Consider the following 20,075-nt stretch of genomic DNA (forward strand, 5'->3'; position numbering starts at 1 on the left):
AAGTCATGTTCAGCACCGTGTTCAGAACATGCCTGATGCTACTAGATAGGGAGTTAGCGGGTCAGAAGCTGTCATACCCACTACAGCTGAAAATATTCCAATTTTCTAACACGGGTTGGAGACAGCAAGTGACACCAGCGGCCCTGCAGAGACCCTCATCGCCAGGCAGGACCAGCTCTCTGGGAAGACCAGTCGAGGCAAGCTTTGTCTGACTCGCTCTGTTTGCGCTTTTATTTGTTTCTTATCTTTTCCATAGAAGACTCTAGGAGAAAAGCTGCTCTTGACATTTCCCTGGGCTTTGGTGCATGCGGCGCCGCTCCCCCATCTCACCCAGCTGGCTTCGTGCAGGCATGGCATTAACGGCTTGTCTGAGGAGGCAGTGGCCGCATCCTGCATCGACTGAGAGGTGTCCCTGCCTGGGACAGGCGGCTGGACTGGGTCATCTTTAAGGTCCCTTCCAACCCAGACCCTTCTGTGCCTGTCATCCCGGCCCCTGCCTGTTCCCACTGCTGGCAGCACCGCGAGCGTGCTCGGGGGCTCCTTCGGATGCCGGGTGCTGCAGGGAAGCTGTGAGGGATCACTTTCCCTCTCTGTGCTCCCCGAGCTAAATTTACAGAGCAGCAGCTGATCCCTGCGTCCCGGTGGGAGCTCGCAGCCGCCCGGTGTGTGACGCCGGGTGACATTGCCGCCGTCCCTGTAGGTCACGAGCTCCAGCAGCGGGAGGCAGACCGCGGCGCGGCCGCTGCCGGCTTCCCCTGCCGCTGCTGGGGGCCCGGCTGCATCAGGCTGCACCGCACTGTGCTGCGTCTTCCTGGAGGGTTTGGTCCTGCGTGCTCACTGAGGGGCTGCCTGGTGCTCGGTGGCAAGGTGGGGAGGGGAGCTAACACTTTCTGCAAGCTGGAAAGCAAGAGGGCAGATAGGCGAGAGGCTCCAGCTACAGACACCTGGCGCTGGCATTGGCAGCACCCCGACTGGGTTTGTAAAGAGTTCAGAAGGTTAAAATTGCCGTGGGTATTTTTAATATCCTATCTACTATTAAAATGCAATCTCTTTATGCGTAGATAACTTTTCAAATAATTCAGTTACACTCTTCACCTTAAAAAACCTGTGAAAAGAAATCTGCTTGCTAATCACACACTGAATCGTGCAGGTAGGGATTTAAATGTGAAATGAACTTTTAATTTAGTTGATATACTGGGAACTGGAATGTGAGCGATCTTCTTCCTTCTGCTTCGTGTTCACATACTCTTGCTTGCCTCACATCTCCTGAACTCCTCCTACCCAGAGTGCAGTCTCAAACCTTGTTGGTCTTTCCCACTCTCTCTCCCTCGTTTTTTCTGATACGATTTTCTTCACTTTTCCTTGGTGTCTCCCGTTTCTGCCCCATCTTCCCCTGAGGTTGGAGGAGGATGGGAACCAAACAAAGGCGTTGTTGTGATGGATGTGCTCCCTCAGTGAGCTCTGGTCCATCTGCAGACAATGATGACAGTATATAAATATATTCTTTAGTGGCTCAGCCGACAGAACCAGCACCAGCCCTCACCGCTGCCTAGCACCTGATTGCCATGGGTGCCGCTCGTCTTTTACATTGCTGTTGCTATTTTGCCTGTGATTTGATTGCACAGTATTAACGTACAGGAAGCAAAAATGGAAATGGAGAACGGTTTAAGCAGAAGGCAAATATTGACCCCACAAGGTGGTCAGGAGTATTTTGGGACTGAGAGAAGCAGGCTGCGAGCATCAGCACAGTGAGCTTGTGGGCTATCCTTTACGTCACTGCAGTCTCCTTTTTTTCATTATTTTTCATTTAATTGAGTAAGCCACTGGATTTAACTTTTCAGAACATGAGTTAGGGAGCTGCGTTGTCCTGGTAAGCCCGCTCTAACTGGGGGAGCCGCGGTCAGGCGCGGGTGGGCCGGGGGGGACGAGGAGGCCGCCTCCACGAAAGCAAGGTGCTGCCGCCCCTGCAGCTTTCAGAGGGAACACACCTCGGCTCCTGCAGATGGCACGGGCTTCAGCTTTCGTTTGAAGTTGTAGATCACATCCAGTAATAATAATTATTTTATTTTCATTGTTACCGCATTGACGTAAAGTCGGTTCCACTGTACTATTTAGTTGAATTCTGGGAGCCGTTATAATCCGGAGAAAAGTCTGGAATCCCCACAGCCCAGGTCATATTATTATTGTACTCTATGTTTATCTGTATTAAAGTCAATGAAATATTAATTTAACATAAATACTTGCAGGATATTGCCTCACTTGTCTTCCCATATTTCAGAGGTACTGCAGAAAATGTCCGTATTCAACCTAATAGGTCATTCTTGTGCAGAAAAATAAAAAATAACTAACTAAATAAAAATAACTAACTAATGCTGTAGCATTGCGTGGGGTTGTTGTGACCAAAGTGCAGGACCCGGCCCCGAGCCATGTTGAACCTCATCCCTTGGCCTCTCGCAGCCTCTCCTCACGGCAGGGGTGCTCCAGGCCCTCCCGCACCTCGGGGCCCTGCGCTGGGCTCTCGCCACCAGCTCCAGGCCTCTCTGGCCCCGGGAGCACCCCAGGGGCGGCCTCCCCAGCGCGGAGCAGAGGGGCAGGATCCCCTCCCTGCCCCTGCGGGCGCTGCTTTGCCCCGTGCAGCCCAGGCCCCCCGCAGCCCTCTGTGGGCTCCCTCTGGCTCAGCCCTCTGTGGGCAGCCCTCTGGCTCCTGGCAGCTCGGAGCGACTGATGTCTGAGAGCACGCTCTCTCTAACGGGAGGCCGAAGCTTGTGTGGCCCAGGGCAGAGATCTGCTGGCTGAGGGCTGCTTTAGCAAAAAGGAGGCAAAATGCAATCGTGAAACTGGAAGTAGAGATAAATGCATTTAGCTATAAAAAGGTGCAGGCTTTTAGTAATGGCAGTATTCATTACAGCGACTCAGCTAGGGAGATGATGTAATTTTAGTCTGAGTGAATAAAGCCTGAGATGCTGCAACTCAGAGTTATTAGGGCTTTGCCGTAGAAAGTGTTACGTGACAACGTGTGGATGTAATAGTAAGGTGAAATATTTTTTACCTCTCCTGTTGTCTAAATGATTAATCGAAGAATAATTCTGCTGTTTCTTCTTCTCCTAGTTCTTGAGAGAGGACTTAAATTACCATGACCCAACAGTCAAGCACAGCACTTTCCATGGAGAAGACAAGCTCATTAGTGTGGAAGATCTTTGGAAGGCCTGGAAGACATCTGAAGGTAAAAAATTAAAAAACACAAGCAAAATGAAATAACCTCGCTCCACACACACACACACTCCTTGCTACAAAGGTGTGTGTGTACATCTCAGGAAAAATACTCTTATTCTGCTTTTCCTGCCTTCTGTAAGTTACTTTTCCAGCTTCCTTCTTTTGGGCATTTCTGCATTTTTTTGCTCTTGGTACTTTCCAACTGTTAATGCTGGCATCTGAGTATGGCCATAAAAGTATAAATTGTTTTCTTTCTCTACCCCTATAAACGTGTTAAAATAGAGCCAAATACTGCCCTATTCCAGTTTCTCCTTTAAATACTAGTTTCAGCTGATGTTTTATGGGGTAATAACATCCTACATATTAAATAGAGCTGTGTGGGAGTTTTTCTACAGATTGTATTTCCCTGAGAAGAAATTTGCTGAACTTGAGATGCTCCTTAAACTAGTGAAAAGAAGGTAGAATAAATCCTAAAACGCTAAGTGTACATAAATACATTCAACGTAGTTGTAAGCTGCAAGCTTATGAAGTGGTTTTGTTCTTCACAGCAGCTTAGTCCAGGGAGGTGGTGAAAGTTCAGTCCCCGGTGGGAAACTCCCTAAAACTTCTGAATTTTTGAAGAAGCTTTTAGGTTCGCTGGTACTTCTTGGCACAATTTCACTTTCATTTTTTCCCTGACCAGAATTTTAGAATTTCTGCTTTGAGAAATCTTAAAACTCACCCCTCCCCCTTCTTTCTGCTTTAGAAACTTTTATTCTTGATATACTGGGGGTTTCCTGTGATCTGTGGCATGGACCATTTCTGCCAGTGACTGCATTTTACTCCTCCTTTGTCCTTTTCTATTCAGTATGCTATTTGTTGCTCTCAAGACTGGGAACATCTTTTTTTCCTGATAGTTTTAGTTGCTGCTGATCAATTCACCTGTAGTCTTTTCCCTTCCCTCTGTCCTCCAAGATCAGATAATGTTATGAACACCTATTGCTTGAAAAAATGGGTTTTAGTCTTCCGATGAATTCATCAACTGTGAAGTTTTCCATTTCTCTTTTGTGTCCTGTACCATTTGCATGTGATTTGTCAGCCTTGGCTCTTAAATGACCTGGGGATAGGATGTGCTCCGTGTTTTCAAAGCCCTGTGTAGATACAGCTGTAGGCGTGTTACCGTCTCTCACAATCCCAGGAAGACTACATTCTTAGCTATAGTGTTTGAAAGGCTGTTTGAAGGCGCAGTGATTCTGTGCATGGTCCTGGAATTGTTTATCCAGGCCTAGACTCCCTGTCCCATGGAGATGCGCAGCCACGTGTTTAAAATTCTTGCCCAAGCCACTTAAAGCCAGCAGGATGCTAACGAATCGCTCTGCCTTCTGTGTTCAAGGAAAGCCTGGTGTCAGAAATGTTTACTCTATCGTGCAGCTGATTACAGATGACTTTGCCAGAAGTGCATTTCAGTGTTGGTTGGGTAAGCACAGAAGCCATTAGGGGATGGAGGAGACCGTCCCAGGATACTCCCTGGGTCCCTTAATTGCGGAGCTGCTTTTGCTCTCTTCCTGTTTCTGACAAGTGCAGGAAGTGGCATTTCTCTGCGTGCAGCTCCTGTGGTATAACTTCTTGTCGTAGTGAATGTAATTAGCGCGCTGCTTTTCTTTCTTATTGTTCTGTGTATCTGGCTGATAAAATAAATTACTGGTTCCAAAAGTGGTCTCGTTTGGAGACTAATCTGGGCGTTTGAAACCAAGCTGTAAAATAGTAGAAGCTGACGAGAAGGCCAGGGCTCTGTGCGGCTGTGAAGAGCAGCTTTGACACAGCACTCGAGGTGCATCCAGGACACGTGTGTCCATTTCCCACATCCCTTTCCCAAAAGACTGGGGTGCTTTTACAACGTCTTGGCTTTGATATATATAAATCCCTCGGTATGTGTGGCTCTTTGAAGCAGGAGATGGTCTGTGGGTAGGGTGCAGAGCAGGCGCAGCCTCCATCTCTTCACGCGGCAGACCTGCCCACCCCTCGGGTGGAGCTGCTGGCTTGTTCCTGAGAAACTCCTTCCCACAGTACGAGCTGTGGATACGTAAGCCCAAAAAGCCAGGGCCTTCAGAGGGAAGCCATGAGCAGAGAAGAGCCGTGAGCAGCGTAGTGGTCGGGGTGCAGGTGGGGTCCTTCGGGCAAAGCCGAGCACCAGCAGCTAGAGGGAGGAGCTGCTGGAGGCAGGACACAGCGGTGCCACGTGCCGTCGTGCCCCCGCCATGGCCGTGCGGCCCAGCAGGACCCTCTGGGGGCCTCCAGCTTGCAGCAGGTCCGATTAGCAGGGTGCCCAGGGCCCCCAGGCACGCTGTGCTGAGGCACGTCACCAGCTGGGAGCTTCGGCAGCTCCTTTTGGCAGGACTTGTCCCCCCGCCCCCCGCACTGCCTGGGGGGCTGCCTGCCGCCCCCCGGCCTAGAGCGCTGCAGTGGAGCGGCAGCCTGGTGCGTTGGGCCTCTGCGCTTGGCTCCTGGGCAGCAGGAGCTGTCCCCCCACCAGCACCGACGCTTATTGTCACAAGGATTTCAGAGAGCGTTTTCGAGGAGTTCTCTAACAAGCCACTCCAGACCTTGTGGAGCTCCTGGCCAGGATCAGAAGCTCTGGCGTTTCGCCCTGGGTCCTTCAGAGCTTGCTTGAGTCTCTGCCTCCCGTGGGCCGCCTGGCCTGGGGGGGCTCCGTGGGCTGTGGGTGCAGCACGGCCACCGCTCTCCCTGCCAGCTTCAGTTTCATATCGTGCTTCTGGCCACAAAAATGAGTTTCCCATAGTTTGTGGTCCAGGGACTGTAACTACAGGGAGTTTCCTTAAGCTTTGCGTTTGCTAACATGCATCTGTGAATCATTTTGCAAGTTTATGTGAGGATTATACCTTCTTTTGAAGCCTTGCTGTCTTTTGCTTAACTCCTGGCTCTCGTCCCATCAGTTCTGTCATCTTTCTGTTGGAGGCACTGAACTCACCGGAGTGATTTGGAAGATGCTTCTCATATTTGTGGGGCAAATCATTGTTGGCATTTAAGATGGGACCACGAAGCTTTGAGTTCAGTGTTGATACAGCCCTTTAAGCCAGTAGTAAATGGGTCTTTTCTCCACTTGGCTGTTGGAAACCGCATGTGAGTCAGACTGGAGGACGCTGGGCTGGATGTGTGCGAGGCAGTGACCGTCAGAGTGGGCGTCCAGCACAGAGCTCTCTGACTTGCTGGAGGCTGGGTAAATGCCCCACGAACTCAGCCCACACTCAACAAAGGCAGAAGTTGGTAAATTAAAGCATTGCAAAAAAACAACCCCTATGTCCTCTGTAAAATTATGTTGCGTGATTTTCTTTGCTTTCACATTGTTCCTGTAAGTACAGCAAAACTAAGGTGGAAAGGCAGAAGCTCCTTTCCCAATGGTTTCCTTATCCATGGTATTTGAGCTTTATGTGTCAGCTCAGTGTCGATGTTAAGTCCCTCAAACCAGGGCACCCAGGCTGACCTCGCATGATGTAGATCCATGAGGCAGGTGAGGCCATTGCAGAGAAAAGTTCCCCTGGACAAATGTGCTTTGTTGGCAGTTACAAGACAGCAGCAATATCACTTGGATGACGGAAAGCTAAGCAGTTTCCCTTGCCACCTGCGCGTACTTTGGGTCTCCCAGAGGATCTCGGCCACTGATATATTCCTGCTATAATAGCCCTTGAGATTTCATGGCCTCAGTTGCTGACTCACTGCATATTTCATAGGAATGTATCTGTTTAAACGCTACAGATGTTTTCCCTTTGCTGAAGACAATAGGAAGAGGTGTATCTGGGGAAGTAACTGGTTATGCTGTTGTTGCTGACTTGATGATTTTAGTTGCTTGGTAAAAATACTAAGCTGCTTGCGTGTTTTCTACCCACAGTGTATAATTGGACAGTTGACGAGGTGGTTCAGTGGCTCATTACATACGTCGAGCTGCCGCAGTATGAAGAGACCTTCAGAAAGTTGCAGCTGAGTGGACATGCCATGCCCAGGTCAGTGCTCACTGCGTTGTCTTACAAACCTGTGGGATGCATGCCAGGGAGAAAAACAGACTTGAGGTGGCTCATAACATCATGTGAAGTTCATCTGCGTGTGCAGAGCCACGTATAGTTCCTGTTCCGCTTCAGTTACACTTGGAGGGTTTGGCTCTGCTGTCGTGTTCTTTGCAGGGGTTGAGTTAGCTGTAAGTGGGCATTTACCTGCTACAGGTGAAAGGAGAGGCTGCAGTTTGAGCGGTGTGGTTGGAAATGCTGCCCATGCTGGTCTGGGGCTAGAGTTCATCAGTCTGCATATGTCCGAGCTGTGTATTCAGAGCTAAAACCCTGAGCTAGAGCAGAACAGATCTAGGTGACATCCTGGCTCTGCCACAGATTTCCTTCATAATCCCGGTGAAGTCACTTCTGTCATTGTTCATCATCCTCAGCAAAGGGATGATCTCTGCTTGCTGGGTTGCATCTAGAGGTTCGGGGTACTTGCTCAGGGGTAGGTGTGTGTCTCTGCACCACCCAGCACTGGTATGTGCTGATGTTAATTCATGTCCCTTGATGCTCCAGCAAAGGAGACTTCAAACCCATGAGATCCTCAAGAGAAGCACTGGCTGTTAGGTGACATAAGCTCATAACAAACTTGAAAAATCTGAGTGCAGCTTTTTGGGTAAAGGTTATTCTCTCTGTAAAGGAACCTATAAACTGACCGATAAGTTAAAAAAAAAAAAAAAAAAAAACACACTGAAGTGTTCAGGGCAGTGCATGGAGTGTGCTCAAGTTTCTTCCGTGTGAGAAATATGTTCCTATAGTCCATGAAATCAGACATCAAAGGCTATCAGTATAAATTGATTTAATAAAATAATTATATCAGTAGTTTAGGTTGTCAGGATAAATAAATAAATAAATAAATAAATAAAATAGGCATGGCCATGTTTTTTTCTCCTCTCCAGCTAAAGCCAAAGATGATCATAGAATCATAGAATATCCCGAGTTGGAAGGGACCCCTAAGGATCATCGAGTCCAACTCCTTGCTCCACACAGGTCTACCCAAAAATTCAGGCCATATGACTGAGAGCACAGCCAAAATGCTTCTTAAACTCCGACATGATGCTGTTTAACACTTTGATACAGATCTTCTGTATAGGAAACAACATTATTTGAGGGATTTCTTTTGTCCCGATGGTCTAAGCAGGTAGTTTTCTGGTCCTGTTCATCACATTTCTCCTCCTATAGTTTCCACGTTACTAATTTGTGGTCAGTTATTAATTCAGATGGATATGACCGTGCCTAATTCTTGTTTTTTACAGGCTAGCAGTAAACAACGCTACCATGATGGGAACTGTTCTGAAAATGACAGACCGAAGCCACAGGCAGAAACTGCAGCTGAAAGCTCTTGACACTGTGCTCTTTGGGCCTCCTCTCTGTAAGTAACACTGCAAACCTCAGCGGCTGTTAAGTGAGAGGAATCATATCTGCTCAGCATCAAACAGCAAAGATACATATCAACGTGATCCAGAGTTTATGCTGTTTAAATTGTTGCTGGTATGATTAGCCAGAAACAGCAACAGGTTGCCTCTGGTTTGACCCAGCAGCTCTGTAGGCATCCTGCCACATAGCGTTGTGTTTGTCTGATGGGTCTCTTGCAGGCGTGGGCTGCATTATCCTGCTGGAATCTCCCGTGTCTGTAGGATAAACCTTTCTGTCCTTTCCATTAATTGCAGTGCTGGCCCTGTGGCCCAGCGGTGCATTTGCAGCTGTGCGTTAACACATCTGTGGATGGGAGCCACCCTGCGTCCACCTGAAGCAGCTGCCTTCAGGTGGAACTGCAGGCTGTCGGGCTCCTGGCTGCAGATCTCCTCCAAACCAGCAGAACAGCAGTGTTTAGGATGAATGAGAGCAAGGGACTGAGTTCTTTTGATGCTGATTACAGGCTTCTGTTGATGATCTAGAAGCACTCTGATGTTTATCTCAGCGCTGCTTGGGGTGCTCCTTTTGCATTCATTCTGTCTGCCTCATGTCTGCCGTCTCTTTATTAAATGTACTTCTTGTGTCTTTCCTACTTATTCATGTTTTCCTCTTTAGCTTTTGATGCTTTTGTGAGGTAAACGGAAGCCTTGCTTGATCAGGGGCCTGTTTTGCTTGGCATCGTGCAGATGTGATGGATTTTTAAGGCAGGCTGTATTGCCTGCACACGGCTTGAGCCCTCTTGCAAAGTGCCTATCTTTCCCTTTTAGTCATCTTGCACCCACTGTGTGAGAGGTTTTAAAAAATGGATACAAAGGGGTGCTTTCTCACCATAGAGCAAATACAATAGTCTGGATGCAAATTCTGGTTCAGGAACTGCCATGGTTTCAGTTGCTGGCAGCTGGAAATATATACCATCAGAAATACCACTTCCTCTGTTATTTGTGTGGTTTTTTAAGCGTCTGTTACTGCCCACTGTTGGCAGCACCAGACAGGATGGTTGTACCAGATAGTCGGCAGTAGCAGACAGGATGTACCTTGGCTCTGCACAACGTGGACATGCTAACAACCTCACAGAGAAATTGATTTTTTTTGGCCCTTTTCCAGACTTCCCATGATGCGCTCCCCAGCATTTGGGCCGTGAGAAGTGATAAGGTGCTTCCAAAGTCCAGCTGTTGGTGCAGCTAGTGCAGTCACTTCTTGTTTTCAGTCTGTGTCCAAATTCCTGAGAAGAGGCACAGCAAGGCAAATCCTGGGCAAACTGGCTGCTCTGAGTAAACCAGGTGAAATTTATGAGGCTTGGAGGAGACACGAGCCGACTGAATGAGACGTGTAGGTTACACAGCCAGCCATTTTCACTCCTAGTCATTACAAAACACGAACTCTCTCGGGGACGGTTTCCTTTTTCATTCGCAGGCCTGTCAGTCGCAGGCCTGTCAGTCGCAGGCCTGTCAGTCGGCCTGCCCGGGGCAGCCCCCGCTCTGCCCTTGCCTTGCGTTGGTTCCTGCTGGCAGCATCAGGGCCCGGAGGAGGAACCTGGTAGGCAGTTGTTAGATGCTCTGTAAATGGCAAAGTAAATTGCTCTTAATGATTCCGGGTCAGTGGCTGTTCTCTGTGTTAGAGGTACTGCCGCGCTGTCGTGGCACTGTAACACGAGCCTCCGGTCACGCAGATTAAAGTGCGCAGCGAGCTGCCCTTGGTGTGTTTCAGATCAGTGTTCACAGCAGGTTGTGTGGGCTGCGAGCCTGTGGTGGTTTTACCCAGCTGGGCACCGAGCTCCACCACAGCCGCTCGCTCACTCCCACCCCTCAAAGAAAAAAAGGGAGAAAATGCGATGGAAAGGGCTCAACGGCTGAGATAAGGACAGGGAGATCACTCAAATGTTATTGTCACGGGCAAGACAGACTCAGAACAGGGAGATTAATAAAATGTATTGCTAACAAGACAAAGCAGTGAGAAACAAACCAAAATAAAACCAAACTCCAACACCTCCCCCCATCCACCTCCTCCCCCCGAGTGGCGCAGGGGAACGGGGAATGGGGGCTGCGGTCAGTCCCTGACGCTTTGTCTCCGCCGCTCCCTCACGGTCCCTCTCTGCCCCTGCTCCCCGTGGGGTCCCTCCCACAGGAGCCGTCCTTCCCGAACTGAGCCTGCGGGGGCTGCCCACAGGCAGCAGCTCCTCAAGAACTGCTCCCACACGGCTCCCTACCACGGGGTCCATCCATCCCCCAGGAGCAAACTGCTCCAGCACGGGTCCCCCACGGGCGGCAGCTCCCCCCAGACCCCTGCTCCTGCGTGGGCTCCTCTCCACGGGCTGCAGCTCCGGCCCGGGGCCTGCTCCTGCGGGGGCTCTCCATGGGCCGCAGCCTCCTCCAGGCCACATCCACCTGCTCCACCGGGGGCTCCTCCACGGGGGGGCTGCAGCGTGGAGATCTGCTCCATGTGGGACCCATGGGTGCAGGGGGACAACCTGCTCCACCAGGGGCCTCTCCACACACTGCAGGGGAACTTCTGCTCTGGTTCATGGAGCACCTCGTGCCCTCCTGCTGCACTCACCTTGGGGGCTGCATGGCTGCTTCTCTCTCCTCTCTCCAGCTGCTGTTGTGCAGTTTTTATTTTCCCTTTCTTCAGCCTGCTCTCCCAGAGGCACAAACAGTGTTGCTTACTGGCTCGGCTCTGGGCAGCAGCAGGTCCCTTTGGAGCCAGCTGAAACTGGCCCCTGTCTGACATGGGGCAGCTGCTGGGCTCTTCCAGACAGAATCACAGCAGCCCCCCCTACCAAAACCTTGCCATGTAAACCCAATACAGTACCGATCGGGTATGCGATTCCTTTAAGCTTTTAGCTGAAGTAGGGATTTAACGCTTTTTAGATGGCAGTATTTGCTATTTGGTAGTTAACTGAATGGATTTGTCTCTGGTTTATTATGGTGAGAACTCACTTATCTAAAACTAATTTCTTGAGAAATTGATTGCAAAGCAGCAGTTCTCAGCAGCCATTAGCAATCAGCAGTGATTCAGGAAGTACTCAGTGACCTTTTAAGCTGCAGAAGCTGCTCTTCTTGCTCAGCAATAGATTTAGTGGTTTCAGATGCATTCCAGTTACTGTTCTTTTTGTTTGGTCGGTGAAGGTGGTCTCCTATGCTCCTTGCCGCTGCAAGGGAAGCTCCCAGCAGTGGGATGTGGCTCACAGGTGCAGGATCTTAAGGGTTTTTCTTCTCTCTTAAAGATGCTCTTATACCTGCAATGCACAGGAAGTAATAAATAAAACCAGTCCAGACTGGAGTACCATGGCTGCTTCCTTCAGACTCACAAAACCAGACGTCTCATTGTCAGTGGGGATTACAGCCCAAGTACCACGGCATTGTTTCTCATTCTGCCCCATGAAATCGGGGAAACTTCCTTGTCCTGAGGCTAAAAATCTTCTCTGATGTCTCCTGTAGTTTGGTGCAAAGGCTTCAGCAAGCATCAGTTAACTGATGAGCCGCCTGGCCAGTTTGCTTGCTGATCAGCAGACACCCCTGGTCTCACAAAGGCTCATTTTCTGTGCCAGACTCCAGACGTATGATTCCTCTCTTCAAAGAGGTCTGCTCACTTGCAGGGCTACAGCTCTGTAATTAATCCGTTGCAAAGGAGTATGGTGAAATTACAAGCCAAGCAAGATGAACTGATTGAGTCTTCTGTGTCTGTGTTCCTTTGTTTTCCTGTTCCTTAGTTCAGAAATTCATCCAGGACCAAATATCACAACTTCAGGTGAAACAGGAGAGGAGAATTTAAGAAAGCAAGCAGTGAAATGTAAAACCATAGGGTTTTCTTTGTGAATAGCGAATTTAAATTTTTATTCTTAACTCTCAAGTAACAGAGACTCAGTTGTATGTCTTCTCACGTATTGCCCAAGGCACCACTGTGGTATGAGTTTGGATTGCAAGATGGGCGAAGTGCCCTGTCCAGAGTTACCCACCCTGGTGACTGCTGGTCACCTCCCCAGGGGCCGGGGAAGCGAGACCCACGTTGCCCGCGAGGTGTCAGGAGGTGTTTCTGTAGCTCTGCTTCCCAGGGCAGAAGGCCACGAGGCGTAATTCGGTCCAGGAGGCTCCAGCAGCTCTCTAAATCCCGGGGCTGGTGCTTCCCTGGGCTGCTGGCAGAGCGGGGTGCAGGCAGGGGAGCTCGCCCCAGTGCTGCTCTGCGGCGCGCGCAGGTGCCTCCGGTTCCTGCAGTGCTTTGCTGGCATCCTCAGAGTGAGAGATGCGTGTCTGCTCCTGCCTCAACGCTTCTCCTTTTTACTAGGGACTCTAAGTTGTCATCCTGAGTATTAGACCTGTATTTATTGGATGCCTGCGTGCACAGCGACGGAAGCACAAGGATGGGTTGCCTGTAAGAGGAGACGTTTCCCGAACAGGACGAGGCGCTCCTTGAAGGTTTCTTAATGAACTTACCTTTTTTTTTTTTTTCAGTAAGTGTTTATTTCTTTGGTGTCCACTCTGGGGTGGACAAAGCCACCTGTCCGTTGGTAGAGCATCTATGGCTGATTTGTTTCTGTTTGTTGTAATTAGAAGTGTATTTGACAAGTACTTTGAGACCTGTTTAAACATTATTTGTTTAAAGCAATAGAATTTCTTAACCAAATACCAGATTGATTTATCACTGTGAGATTTACCATCCTCTTTAAATATTTACAGTTAAATGGATTGTGTTTAGATTACCTGCACCTATACAGAAAAGCAGTTTTGTCCCATCAGGACACTTCCTAAGTGACTTTTATGCTTACAAGTCAGTTAGCGCTGTGTCAGTCAGCGTAGTTTTCTCGGTCCATGTGACAAACACCTGTTAAATAAGCTGTAGCTTTTTTAAACAATACCTAGGAAGATAAAAACCCAGGGGGTGTGGTTGGTGTTAAGACATCCTATTGTCCTCAAAATCAGCAAATCTTTAAAAGGTGTAAGGTTCTTTACCTAGTTATGTTGTGAGTCCACTAGCAAACAGAAAGGTGTTCAAGTACTGGAGGAAAGACCCGGTCTTGATACAAAGACAAGAATGATAAGTGCCTTCAGGGAAATGTAGAAGACAGCTTGGTTTTTAAAGGAGGTGCGCGTTTTGTATTTGGTTTTATGCTGTTGTACCTCAAGCAGCTGCAGCCTGAGTTTTTCTTCTTTCCTGTGTTGTCTGAAAACATCTGCTTCTGCACGTGGCAGGCTGCATCGCAGATCTGATTAGTTCCCACAGAGGAATCAAAAAATTAGTAATTCCCATGTGTAGTTTTTTATGATACTTCAATTTCAGTATTAATAACTGGTGTGGAATTCAGTAAGAATGTAGATTTCTTTTGTTTTATCAATGCTAATGTAAGTTGCCTAAAAATTGCTGTTTTTCCTATAATCCAACCAGGTTTTATTCCCAAAGTAAAACTTTGTGAAACTTTCAGTTTAAAAATTGAGGCTTTGAATTCGTGTCATTCACAGTGGGACACTTGTTCAAGAAAGTTCAGGTTACTCTTACATTTTTACTATTGCATAGCTTCTTACCTTGCTTCTTTAAAACATAAAACACGGCAGTGCTGCAAACCCAACGCGGCGTATTATCATCCTGCAGTCACCTGCACGCCTACTGTGGGCTTTGGCAAAACGGTGTCTGTTCTTCCTCCTTGCCTCCCACAAATAAAAAGAAAAAAAGCACAGAAACCGGTGTCCCTGGTGCCGGTTGCTCACCCCGCAGTGTTTGTACCCGTGGTGCTCTTGGCGCTGCTCGAGACACTTGCTACACGGTCGGCTTCTGCCACGGGGCATTAGACAGGCTAAATAGCTGGAACAGCAGAAAGTCCTGGTACGGCGAGATAAAAGCAAGAAAAGGGAGTGTTCAGGGGTGATCCTGTGCTGCAGGGGCACCCCACCGGTGCCCCCGAGTGCCCTGCACCAGCCCAAGCCTGGCGGGTGCATGGGGCGAGGCTGCCAGCCATGGCTGAAGGAACCGATCCGTGCGCCTCGTGCAGGAACCAGAGGTGATGTTAAACGTGAAAAACGCCACCTCTTTTGTTTGACGTAGGTCTTTGGAGAAGGAGAAGAACACCTCCCTGTTCTTTGCCCCACGCTGTGCACCGGAGCCTGGGGTCTGTCTGCGCGCAGAAACCAGCTGCACTAACTGCGGGCAGCTCTTCTGCACTGGACCTGTGCTGGAATAAGTCACGTTCCTCTGGGATAGTTAATGCCTTGGCAAAGCAGAGTTGTTAGAAAGGCAGTAAGCAGAAGAGGTGTTCTGGCACAAAATATCTGATCTGGAGCAGTTTTTGTTCGAGCACTAGTTCTGCCAGCTGGCTCATGCTGGCCAGCCCTGAGAGCCTGACAGCGACTACAGGTACGCGCCTTCTGTACGCGGGGGAGCTCGCAGGGTCCGACACCCGTGGCAGCGTGTGGAAGCCGTGCCCGTGACGTTGATCAAACCAAGCGTGATCCCCGCACCTTGGGCGTTTCGCGGGGCTACGCCAGTGCGCGTGAGCTGAGTGTTGGCAGTCTTGTGATTCACGTGCGTGTGGCTGAGAGCGGCCAGGCTCACGCTTTTGGAGGCAGGTGAGGTTGTAGTGAAGTAGACGTGGTTACTGCGATTCTGAATGCATCTTCTCATGTTGTGCTGGCACTTGGAAGGAAACAGCGTGTGCAGCCGTCCCATCCCGCCTGGCATGCCACCAGCCCCCCACGGCAGCGCTTCCAGCAGACCCCAACGGAGCCCCTCCAAGGATTTTACTAAAATGCAATTTAAGCTATTTGGAAACTATAATCATTCATCTGCTAAATTCCAGGCACTTCTGTTAGCAATTTTGGGAATATGGGTGGGTTTGTTTTTTTGGTGTGGTTTGGTGGCAGGGGGGTAGCATTGTGCACAGCAAACCAATGTGCGTTCTGGAAAGGGACTTGGTGAAGTGCTTGTCGGGGAAACCCCGCTTAGTTGCAACAATAGCTAATGAATATGCTTTATGCTGTTCATTTGTGACTAGGTTAATGGTACTGAGAACTCCATTTGTGGAAAAATAATTGGCAGTTCGTGGTAAATACTGTTTTTTGTGAACGTCGGTACAAAATGTAACAGCTGTACTTTCGTCCTTTCTCCCCCTCCTGAAGTCCATATGGAAAGTGCACGTGTCTGCAGCCTGCCTGGTCTGCGAGGCGATGGGTTGAATCCGACCACGGGTTGGATCTAAAATATCCCAAGAGCTGTCACAGAGTAGGAGAGTGCACAAACTGGGGTAAAGTAATCAAGTTTCAGATGATCTAGATTTTTATTTAGCATTCTTTGAATCACTTGGAGGCAGGGGCCAGGATGTCCATCCGAGCTGGTGGCCCTGGCCCTGCTTGCAGTTGATGGGAAGAGGCAGCCAAACTGCTCGTCGTTACCCACACACTTCTTCCCAGGAGTGAAGACTCTATTCTTCTGGTGAACCTGCATTCTTACAGAGCTGTAGGAAGCAAACAGGCAACATTTACATCTAAGCTGAGTTTTCCTTATTGTTTCCTTATCTGCTTGTCTTCAGTGAAAGCTGCCGAAGAGGAAGGATGTTTGCCAAGCGGCTGCGTGGTGTAGCTGGCAGCTGTTGGCACTGGAAGCAGGAGGAGGCTGTGAGTCAGTGCGGGCTGGGTTTGGTCGGTGTCTCACGGGGCTACACCTAGCACCCCAGGCTAAGGCAAGCTGGAGCTGCCCGGCTGGGAAGGCAGTTGTGCTGCAGCTGGCTGGGCAGAGCAGGCAGTGGGAACGGTGAGGGAAACCTGCAAAGGAGAGGAGAGCTTGAGTATTGTGGGAGGACAGAAGACGAGTCACCTGAACGAGTCGCCCTAGCAGTCTTCTCAAAACATGAAATAAGAGGGATTTGAAATGATGCATGTGCAGCAACTTGCCAGAAGCTGCTTAGGAAGAGGATGTTGTGATAATCCATCCGGAATGGGAAATGGGGCCAATATGAGTCTTGTTTATTTCTTTAGTGTTGAATTTACAAGTGAGTGTTTTCAGAGAATGACCAAACTCTTCTGTGGCGCATTAGGTGATGCACTAGGTGACAGGGAGGGTGGGGAAGGTGCTTGGATGGCCTCCTGGCCGCCCCGGGGGGCTCCCAGAGAAGCCTTGTCCATGACCCGCGTCGGCCGGGTGCAGGGCTGCTGGCGCGCAGCCACATCCCACGGTTCCCTTCGCCTTCGAGTAGAATGGTTCAGTTGGAACGAGGACATTATTCCTTTTCTTTCTTACATTTGTGCACCTACAGAGGTCGGTGTGCTGTTTGTGTGTTTAAGCAAATTAAAGCTATTAATGCTGCAATCAAGTGCTGGTGGGCTGGGCAGAGCAATAGCTACCATGCATTGCTGTTTATTGATTAAGCACTTCAAGTGACAGGTGGCACTGATTACTTTCCAGCAATAGATTAACTAATGAATTCCAAAGGGAAATTTCACTCTTACTTAAAAAATTGTCCTAAGGCAAAAGGTTATACACATCTCCATAAGCTGTATCGGTATTGCTAAGCCAAGATTTTTATTTAATCCATTTCTGCTGAAACTCCGTTAATCTTCTGACAAATGGGAGGTGATTTTTCCTTAGCTTCAAGTATTGCAGGCTAAAATGAGAGCAGTAAAAAGGAAAAAACCGAGCAGCACAAGCTGAGATGTGTCGTTTTGTCCATGATCTGTGCCTGTGCCCCTGGGCACCTCCTGCTCCCAGCCCCAGCCTGAGCCCCAGCCAGCGCTGCCTCGCCTGCTGCTTCTTCGTGCCCGCTGCCGTCAGTCCAGCTTCAGGATCACGTGCTGTTCATCACCCCTCTGAAGTTTAATGCAACCTAAACAGTTGGTCAGGAAGAACAAAATGGAGCAAAGCGGCATAAGGTTACACAGAGGTGACCTGAGCAATGTAGGTACCGTAATTCAATGAGGTGCTGCTGCTGCTGCTGCCACGGCCGAGCTGGGGTGATTAGCTGTGTTCGCCCCAAGCCTCTTGCAGAGACAGGATCGAGGTGGTAGCTTAAATTTCCTTCACTGGAAATTCGTAAGTGGTTCGTGTCTCGTGTGCGGCAGGCTGGGAACATGACTGCTTGCAAGCGCCAGTTTCCGGGTGGTGGTGCAGGCACTTTTCTTCAGCAGTCCACACCCAGAAAGAAAAACACCAGCTGAGGACAGATAATGGGAGGGCCGTACAGGAGAATGCTCTGAGGTATCCATCTATTTCAGCGAGAGGCTCTGGTCGGCGATACCTGAGAACCAGTGATGCAGATGGGCCATCCTTCGTATCGCCAGTCTGCGGCGCCGGGGACTCCCTCGGCTTTCTCATTTTTCTCCAGGGCAGCATCTCCAGTCATGGCTTCGCTTTTTAGTAAAACCACAGGAGGATGTGCTGCATCACCCGGGGGTTGCATGACCATCATATGTTAAGTGGACGACATCTATTAGATAGAGCGGGGGAGGCCTATTTGTATCGTGAGCCAGCACTCTTACTGCTTGCTGCGTGAATGCTCTGCGCGTTTCTGGTCCCTCCTCTGCCTGTGTCCGTAGCGGTACTGCCAAGGCAATGGCCCGAGCTTGCAAGCTGGTTTTTTTTTTGGTGCATCGTCTCCTCTTAAAATGCATTTATAGAAAGAAGTTAAACTAATCAAAGATTTTTGCGTCATGTTTGCATTTTTTTCCTGTGTTCTTCAGGCGATCTATCTGCTCCGGAAGCTCTCAGTGTTTACATGCAGAATATCCGTTATGTCACACCAGCTGATCTCTGTAAACCCAGGGTACCGTCCTTCTTTACATACGTTTCTCATGCTGGCTGACGTGCACTCCTTGTTTCTGGCTTTCTCTCAGCTAGAGCAGTTCCTACCAGCCACAGATGCCAGCAGCCCGTGTGAGTAACCCCAGAAATGGTCTCTGCGGGTGAGGATGACCCCGTTACACTGACGCACTTTGAGGCCGGTTTCGCTCGCAGCAGACGGGGAGCTGCAGAGGCCCCACGGCGAGGCTGTGCCCGGGAAGGGCCGGGGGATAGGTGGGGATGCCGGGAGCAGGGTCGGGCTCCAGCACTTGGACACAGCCAAGAGCAGGGAGAGCAGTAGATGTCACTGGTAATTAGGTCCACGTAACGAATCCCTTACGAAGCGGTCAGAGGGGAGTCAGGGCATACGCATCTGTCATCTGCTGCTGGTGGGAAAGCCCCTTGTTAAAAGCCCCGTCTTTTCTGCTTTAGGCACGTGTCAGTTGTTCTCTGCTTAAAAAATAAATCAGAAAGATGAGGTCTAATACAAGGCTTTTTTCCTTATAGCAGATTTAATGCCCTTACTACTGTTAAATATCTGTTTTTCTCTCTCTCCCGTTTGAACCTAGCTTCATGTGATCTTGGCCTTTCCTTCCTATTTCAGACTGCATGGACAAGAACTAACGTGGAATGCTGTCTTCTAGACGTGAAGTCCTGTAGAGATGACAGATCTATCAGAACCCAGAATGCCACGTGATGGCATGATTTGACGTGTCATTCGCGTCGTCTCCTGGAGCTCTCTTTGTGGTTCAGGCCTTTTTTGAGCCCCCCCACCCTGCCTGCGCCCCGCAGCCGCTGCGTCCCCCCGGGTGCTGCACCCAGTTGCACGCGGCGTCCCCGCAGCCATCCTCTCCAGTCCCCGGCTTAGTCCTCAGCCCGAGGCTGCGCCCGCCTTCACACGACGCTTATCTAAGGCCTTTGCCTAGGAGTGACTCATCTTGGCCTGATGTTTTCTTCGGTGCATGTTTGTATATGTTTGTGTTCCTCATGGTCCTGGAATTTTTTGTCTATGGCTTGCAACCAAAATGTGGAGGAATCCCTGTATCATTTACATCACAGCTTCAGGATGTGAAAAGGAAAACATTGACCTAACGTGCCTTCTGTGCTTGATATTCTTCCAGTCCCTGCTACCATCCTCTCTTTGCTAGCAAATCCCAGGTACATCATTTATTGGAGATGTGTGGGGGACTGTGCGAGTATTCCATCCCTGCCCCATCCCGAATTCGGTCAGATCCAGCTGTGTGTTTCTCCCAGTTAAAGCTCTCAACATCCTCCTCTTCTGCTTCTTCATCATCTCTTGCATACCTGCAGTGTTTGTTTTCTTTGTCTCTTTCATGCCCTGTTGTTTCTGGATCATGTGTCTTGACCTAAAGTAGAGGTTTACTGGGAATGATGTAGGCGTGAGTTAAAGCAAATGTCTTGTGTACTGGTACCTGATTTCACTAGGGCGTAAAGAGATTTTGGGGTATAATAAATATTGTTCTTGCCTCAGGTTTGAGATTCCTCATCGCTCTAAATGGCAAGTAATTTTTATAAAAACTTTTTATTAAAGGTTTTGACAGGAGACATGACTCAAATTATTTCTCAGCAGCCTGAGAAATGTATTTAGACCTCTTCTTATCAGATGAAGTCTCTGCTTCTCTTACA

The 20,075-nt window shown here is 49.3% G+C and overlaps 1 protein-coding gene and 1 long non-coding RNA gene across 5 annotated transcripts in view; both read left to right on the top strand.

The window, feature by feature from the left end:
- The window catches only part of STIM1 (stromal interaction molecule 1), a 95,194-nt gene that overhangs the window by 44,586 nt on the left and 30,533 nt on the right, over positions 1-20,075 (top strand). For all 4 annotated transcript variants that reach the window (XM_040536943.1, XM_040537003.1, XM_040537077.1 and 1 more), the window contains exons 3-5: positions 3,109-3,223; positions 7,100-7,211; positions 8,513-8,628. In XM_040536943.1, the coding sequence (XP_040392877.1) occupies positions 3,109-3,223; positions 7,100-7,211; positions 8,513-8,628 (343 nt within the window). The remainder of the gene's footprint in view (positions 1-3,108; positions 3,224-7,099; positions 7,212-8,512; positions 8,629-20,075) is intronic.
- Positions 11,379-19,992, top strand: LOC121061551. The gene is made up of 2 exons (XR_005815162.1): positions 11,379-18,411; positions 19,033-19,992. It is a non-coding gene; the product is annotated as an uncharacterized LOC121061551 (long non-coding RNA).

The sequence above is a fragment of the Cygnus olor genome, chromosome 1, assembly GCF_009769625.2.
Source record: "Cygnus olor isolate bCygOlo1 chromosome 1, bCygOlo1.pri.v2, whole genome shotgun sequence".
Lineage (NCBI taxonomy): Eukaryota > Metazoa > Chordata > Aves > Anseriformes > Anatidae > Cygnus > Cygnus olor.